The sequence below is a fragment of the Capricornis sumatraensis genome, chromosome 16 (genome assembly GCF_032405125.1).
Source record: "Capricornis sumatraensis isolate serow.1 chromosome 16, serow.2, whole genome shotgun sequence".
Lineage (NCBI taxonomy): Eukaryota > Metazoa > Chordata > Mammalia > Artiodactyla > Bovidae > Capricornis > Capricornis sumatraensis.
The window spans coordinates 49,233,075-49,240,649 of record NC_091084.1 but is presented as its reverse complement, the minus strand read 5'-3'; the positions used below and the strand labels follow the sequence as shown (position 1 = coordinate 49,240,649).

Genomic DNA, 7,575 nt, shown 5'->3' with positions numbered 1-7,575 from the left:
TTCAGTGAAAGAGGCAATGCAGCACACAGTACTACAAAAAGCATTCCACATCGTGTTGTGCTATACAATACCACCTCACTTTCCCTTCTTGATGATAATGCATGCCATTACCTGATCCAGAAGTCTAAGCCTGCAGGACCTGATGGAAAGTACAGGGACTAATGTTATTGCTGCTTCTCCTGTTGCCTCATCCTGCAGTAGGCAGCCATTTGTTTAAAATAGTATGCAGTACCCATTGCTGCCTCTGGCTGTTTATAATGGAAAACAGACATATTCAGATTATTGTTTGACCTCAGCGCCCATCCCCTGAAAATCAGAATGAATCAGGTACTGCTTAGGACCTAAGAAGGCATGTTTTTCAGTTTTTAAAAATCCTTTATGCTGTTTCTCTAGAGATGGCCCAGGATAGCGATTTTTAGGAATTTAGATTCTGAGACACAGACTAAAATTCTGGCAGGCATATGAAGAATCCTTTCCATGATCCTTTGCAGAGGAATGTCAAGAAAAAGCTGAATCCAGAAAAGAAAGTTCTAGGTTCTCTGAGATAGTTTCAGTTTTTGTTATTCTTATTCTAAATGTTTTTCTTGAAGTATCAAGTTTACTTTTTTAGTGATACACAATGCTATCATTGACATTGAATATTTCAAGTGTATGGAATTTAAATTAAACACTTACATTTGTTAAATTTTTTAGAAATTTCATTAAGCATCCGCCAAGTGCTAGGCAATGCACCCTTCAGGATTTAGCATAAGGGTCTTCTGTGCCTCCTCTGGCTATTTTAGGTTTACCTTGTGCATAAACAGCCAATTTGCATACCAACTCAAGTATTCATCTACGTCTACAGAAACAAGAAGCAGCAGTACTATTTACCTATTTAAATATATTTGCTTATTTATTATTTAAATTCATCTTTGAATTTAATTAGATTCTTTAGGACTGGAAAAGGTCAGTTTTCATTCCAATCCCAAAGAAAGGCAATGCCAAAAAATGGTCAAACTACCACTTAATTGCACTCATTTCATACGCTAATAAAGTAATGCTCAAAATTCTCCAAGCCAGGCTTCAGCAATACATGAACTGTGAACTTGCAGATGTTCAAACTGGTTTTAAAAAAAGCAGAGGAACCAGAGATCAAATTGCCAACATCTGCTGGATCATCAAAAAAGCAAGAGAGTTCCAGAAAAACATCTATTTCTGCTTTATTGACTATGCCAAAGCTTTTGACTCTGTGGATCACAATAAACTGTGGAAAATTCTGAAAGAGATGGGAATACCAGACCACCTAACCTGCCTCTTGAGAAATCTGTATGCAGGTCAGGAAGCAGCAGTTAGAACTGGACATGGAACAACAGACTGATTCCAAATAGGAAAAGGAGTACGTCAAGGCTGTATATTGTCACCCTGCTTATTTAACTTATATGCAGAGTACATCATGAGAAATGCTGGGCTAGAAGAAGCACATCTGGAATCAAGATTGCCAGGAAAAATATCAAGAACCTCAGATATGCAGATAACACCACCCTTATGACAGAAAGTGAAGAGGAGCTAAAAAGCCTCTTGATGAAAGTGAAAGAGGAGAGTGAAAAAGTTGGCTTTAAGCTCAACATTCAGAAAACAAAGATCAATGCATCCAGTCCCATCACTTCATGGGAAATAGATGGGAAAACAGTGGAAACAGTGTCAAACTTTATTTTTCTGGGCTCCAAAATCACTGCAGATGGTGACTGCAGCCTGAAATTAAAAGACGCTTACTCCTTAGTAGAAAAGTTACGACCAACTTAGATAGCATATTGAAAAGCAGAGACATTACTTTGCCAACAAAGGTCTATCTAGTCAAGGCTTTTCCAGTGGTCATGTATGGATGTGAGAGTTGGACTGTGAAGAAGGCTGAGTGCCGAAGAATTGATGCTTTTGAACTGTAATGTTGGAGAAGACTCTTGAGAGTCCCTTGGACTGCAAGGAGATCCAACCAGTCCATTCTGAAGGAGATCAGCCTTGGGATTTCTTTGGAGAGAATGATGCTGAAGCTGAAACTCCAGTACTTTGGCCACCTCATGTGAAGAGTTGACTCATTGGAAAAGACTCTGATGCTGGGAGGGATTGGAGGCAGGAGGAAAAGGGGATGACAGAGGATGAGATGGTTTGATGGCATCACCGACTCAATGGACGTGAGTCTGAGTGAACTCCGGGAGTTGGTGATGGACAGGGAGGCCTGGTGTGCTGCAATTCATGGGATCACAAAGAGTCGGACATGACTGAGCAACTGAACTAAACTGAACTGAACTGAATGCAATGATAACCACTCTATCTAGCCATGATCCAATATGTTTAAAATTTTCCAAAAGATACAGAATTTTGTACTCTCTATACTAAATGCTGATGAAATACAACCCCTTTCTTTATTCAAACTGATTATTTACTTGAAAGTCACCGTGTACTCCTGTGGCGGATTCATGTTGATGTATGGCAAAACCAATACGGTATTGTAAAGTAAAATATAGTGGAAAAAAAAAAGGAAAGAAAGAAAGAAAGTCACCTTTCTTTCTCTCTGCTACCCTCACATTTTACCCCCTTTTTCAAGATGATGATAACCTGCAGACCTGTACCAGAAGTTCTTTTATGTTTATCATATATCTTTACTGACCTGTGTGCTGTTTTAATACATGGGCCAAATCTACTCCCCGTTTTACCCATGAATGAAGATAGCACCTGGATTTTTAAAAATAAGCAAATTGAAATCAGATTGGATGACTGCAAGTTGTATGACTGAACTGAAGAAAGGAAAGGTGATGGGGAAGCTTGAGCTAGTGACTTCAAGGGAAAGGTATGTACCCCTTTATCTTTCCTGATATAAGTCATCTTAGAGTTATTAGTGTCTAATTCTCTGTCTCTGTCATTATGCCATAGGTTATAAATGTGAATTTTTTTAAAAAAGGATTCTCTCTACTCTAAAGGTTTTGAGAGAGTCTAGTCTTTCTCCTACCCACAAAAGAGCACACATTTCTTGTTAGTACTATCTCTCCTTTGAAGGTGGATTATGTTCTTCCTAAGTTTTCCCTGACCAAGAAATAACCAAATAACCTACTCTGTAGGGCAAAGCCCTCTATGCCTGTGATGACACAGTAGAATAAAACAAGACAATGTTTTGTCATAAGCCTAGAATCTGAAAGGCATTACCTTACCCACACGGTAGATCCAGACTAAAAGGAATGTGAAAGGTGCTCATGCCAAGGAGAGGGCTCAGGAGTGTACATGATGGTAGCACCCTGGTTTCGCCTTATAGACCACAGATCTGAAGTGCTTAGTCTAGCAGACTTCCCATGGGAAACAGGTTTAATCTCACATCCTTAGGACTCCCAAGTCTCAATGTGAAACAGGGCTTAAATCCCCAAAGACCATAGAACCCTAAGGGAGGGCATGATACAAAGTTTCAGATATTTGGAAAAAATAAACCCCAACGAGCTGGTTCCAGAATGAGAAAAGTCCAGAAAGTAATTCCTGTGGTACAAATATCCAGCGTTTAGGGATGACAAGTTGGAAATTCTTACCTAAGGCGATTAAAAATAAATCAAAATATATATGTGTGTGATTTTATAATGTGCTTAGTTGTTTTTATTCTGAATTCTAAAACATTATACTCAATTTAAAAGGAGAAAAATGCAGCAATAAAAACGTTTTTAAATAGTACATACTATCAACAGTAAGAAGATGCATGCTATTAGGATTTTGTGTCTCTTTACCTTCATGTACATGTAATTTTAAAAATATTTTAGGATCACAGGTATTTTTCATTGATCACTTCAATTTATATATACTCACAACAGAATATTTTTCTGCTATGAGAAAGAAAGAAATCTGGTCACTTGTGACAAGATGGATGAATCTTGAAGGAATTATGCTAGATGAGATTGGTTAGCTACAGAAAGATAATTACTATTTGGTATCACTTACATGTGACATCGGAAAAAGCCAGATTCATGAAAACTGATAGTAGAATGGTGGTTACCAGAGTTTGAGTATGGGAGATTTGGGTTAATGTTGCTTAAGAGTATGAACGTGTAACAAATAGATAAATAAATCCTGGAGTTTTAGTAATACATGTCATATATTTTCAACTTATACAATGCCTTATGCCACTTATAGTTCAGAAAAACAATTTTTTGAAGGACAAGTAAATTCTCAGTGACTTACACACTAATTTAAATAAGTTAACTCAAGTCAATTTCTTTAATTATTTATATGAGATTATTCCAGTCAGTTCAGTTCAGTCTCTCAGTCATGTCCAACTCTTTGCAACCCCATGGACTCCATCATGCCAGGCTTCCCTGTCCATCACCAGCTCCCCAAGCTTGCTCAAATTCATGTCCATCGAATCGGTAATGCCATCCAACTATCTTAACCTCTGTTGTCCCCTTCTCCTCCTTCTTCTATCCCAGTCAAGAAAACGGAAATGAAGATGTGGTTATGAGTTAAAATAAAGGGTGTTCAAGACAAAAGTTTTAACTTTTGTTTCTTATGATTATCTTGATTATGTTGTTTGATATAATTTGTACAAAAGTACATATATTTGCACTAAATTTAACACACTTCTGAGAGAAAAAATAAGTAATCCATAGACAGCATAGGAGGCAAGGAAGAAAATGTTTCACAGTTTAGGGAGATGGGTGAATACAATCAAGACATATTGTTTTAAATATGTGTTTTATTAAAACATAAAAAGTGTGCAAAAAAGGAGCATACACCATAAGTGTAAAACTTCATGAAAATTCACCAAGTCGTTGTAATTACCATTTAGGTCAAGAGCTAAAGCCTTGACGGCACCTCAGAATCACCCTCTCATATCCTATCCAATCATTACCTATACCCTTGTTCTCTAAGTTAAATATCATCTTGATTTCTAACACCACAAATGAATTTTGCCTGCTGGTGAATTTTATATAAATAAAATCATAAATATGTACGATTTTGTTTCTTTCACTTGATGTTTTGTTTGAACAGACCACAGTTATTTATTTATTCAGCTGGATGTTAATGGACATAGCTTCTAGGTATTGAATATGCACCTTACACCTTTTATAAGTTTTCTAGTGAATATACGTATGCATTGCTGGATACACAGCTGACAAACTTAGTCAAGAAAACATCAGAGAAGGATTGGAAAATAAGAATAAACTCCAAATGGTGTTGGAAGGAGAATGATGAGGTAAATAAAAGCATAGGCATTGATGAATACACCTTACATTTGCCAGGGACTTAAATTTTTTAAATGTTTAGGTCTAATTCTTATGATCCAACACAGTAACTCAAAGTTTTGTGGATTGTCATTCAGGAGCAAAATGTCAGTCTATGAAATTAGATAAATTGAACTTTGAAGTCTCCTGTGAATAAAAGAGGCTTTAGAGAACATGAAATTTTAGAAGAAAGGGCCTTTGCTTACATGCACATAGTGTGATCCTTTTAAGAGAAGTTTAAAGATAAAAATCACAACAAATATTTCCCATGACCAGATATTTGCTTTCATTTTGAGAACTCCCCATTGATTAAAAAATGGCATCCCCATTGACCTCGGGCTGACTAAGAGAACTTCTCAGAAGACTCTAATTAAATGTTATGAGGAGGATTGTCCTCTCCTTTAAGCAAGAATCTAGTGATACATGTTCGTATCTGCTTGGTTTTTATCCCATACACAATAGGATTCATTGTAGGAGGCATGAGTAGATAGAGATTAGCCATAATAATATGTATGTGAGGAGGAATGGAGCGTCCCCCAAAACGATGTGTAAAGAAGGTGAAGAAGGCTGGGACATAGGTAATGATGATGGCAAAGATGTGTGCAGTGCAGGTGCTGAAGGCCTTCTGCCGAGCCTCTGCTGAGGACAGGCTGACCACTGCCCGGAGGATCATGGTGTAGGAGACTGTGATGCACAGGATGTCAAAGCCCCCAATCAGGAGGGCAACCATCAAACCATAGACGGCATTGACCTTAACATTGCCACAGGATATCTTGGCCACAGACATGTGGTCACAGTAGGTATGTAGTATGACATTGCCCCTGCAGTATGGCAGGCGTTTGGTGAGGAAAGTGAAAGGGATAACAAGCATTACACCTCTAAGAAAGGTAAGGAGCCCAGCCTTGGCAATGACCGAATTAGTGAGAATAGTAGCATAGCGCAAGGGGTAGCAGATGGCCACGTAGCGGTCCAGGGCCATGAGCATGAGCACCCCAGACTCCATCCCTGTGAAGGTGTGCACAAAGAACATCTGGGCCAGGCAGGCCTTAAAGTCAATCTCCTTGAGATTGAACCACAATATGCAGAGAGTGTTGGGAAGAGTGCTGGTGCACATGAGAACATCTGTGAAGGAAAGAAGGGCTAGGAAGATGTACATTGGTCTGTGTAAGGCTTCTTCAGAGTAGATGAGATACATAAGGCCAAAGTTCCCTGTGATTGCAATGCTATACATGGTACACAGAGGGAAGGAGACCCACAGATGCACTTCTTCCAAGCCAGGGATGCCATTTAGGATGAATGAGATAGGAGTGAGGCTAGTGCCATTCAGAAAAAACATACTAGCTGTTGGAAGTTCATGGTACACCAGTTATATAATTGCTCTGTAGGCAGAAAAAGTAAGATCAGAAATGAGTGGACAAGTAAGATTTCCTTTATCATAGTTGATAATTTGTGTTTTTTTGTACATTCTCTTATGTTGAATATGTGATGTTACATTCTCATTATGTGACATTACACTCTGATCCTTCCTCAGTGATCAATGTAAAGAAATAGAGGAAAACAATAGAATGGAAAAGACTAGAGATCTGTTTAAGAAAAGTAGAGACACCAAGGGACTATTTCATGCAAAGATGGGCACAATAAAGGGCAGAAATGGTAGGGACCTAACGGAAGCAGAAGATATTAAGAACAGGTGGCGATACACTGAAGAGCTATACATAAAACATCTTCACGACCCAGATAATCATGATGGTGTGATTCACCATCACCTAGAGTCAGACATTCTGCAATGTGAAGTCAAGTGGGCCTTAGGAAGCATAAAAGCTAGTGGAGGTGATGGGATTCCAGTTGAGCTATTTCAAATCCTAAAAGATGATTCTGTAAAAGGGCCAGCAAATTTAGAATACTCAGCAGTGACCACAGGACTGGAAAAGGTCAGTTTTCATTTCAATGTCAAAGAAAGACAATGCTAAAGAATGCTCAGACTACTACTGAATTGCACTCATCTCACACACTAGTAAAGTAGTGCTCAAAATTCTCCAAGCCAGGCTACAACAGTACATGAACCGTTAACTTCCAGATGTTCAAGCTGGATTTAGAAAAGGCAGAGGCACCACAGATCAAATTACCAACATCCATTGGATCATTGAAAAAGCAAGAGAGTTCCAGAAAAACCTCTGCTGTATTGATGATGCCAGAGCCTTCGACTGTGTGGATCACAACAAACTGTGGAAAATTCTTAAAGAGAGGGGAATACCAGACAACCTGACCTGCCTCCTGAGAAATCTGTATGCAGGTCAAGAAGTAACAGTTAGAACTGGGCATGGAATAACAGACTGGTTCCAAA

At 38.5% G+C, this 7,575-nt stretch overlaps 1 protein-coding gene across 1 annotated transcript; it reads right to left on the bottom strand.

Annotated features, from left to right (window-relative positions):
• Positions 1-5,601: 5,601 nt before the first annotated feature.
• Positions 5,602-6,567, bottom strand: OR52N1 (olfactory receptor family 52 subfamily N member 1). Its single transcript, XM_068988796.1, has one exon. It carries the CDS (start codon positions 6,565-6,567, stop codon positions 5,602-5,604), a length of 966 nt encoding a protein of 321 aa, XP_068844897.1.
• Between the last annotated feature and the right edge of the window lie 1,008 nt (positions 6,568-7,575).

Coding starts and splice junctions, on each gene's coding strand:
- OR52N1 (XM_068988796.1), bottom strand. CDS start 6,567: ATGTTTTTTCTGAATGGCACTAGCCTCACTCCTATCTCATTCATCCTA.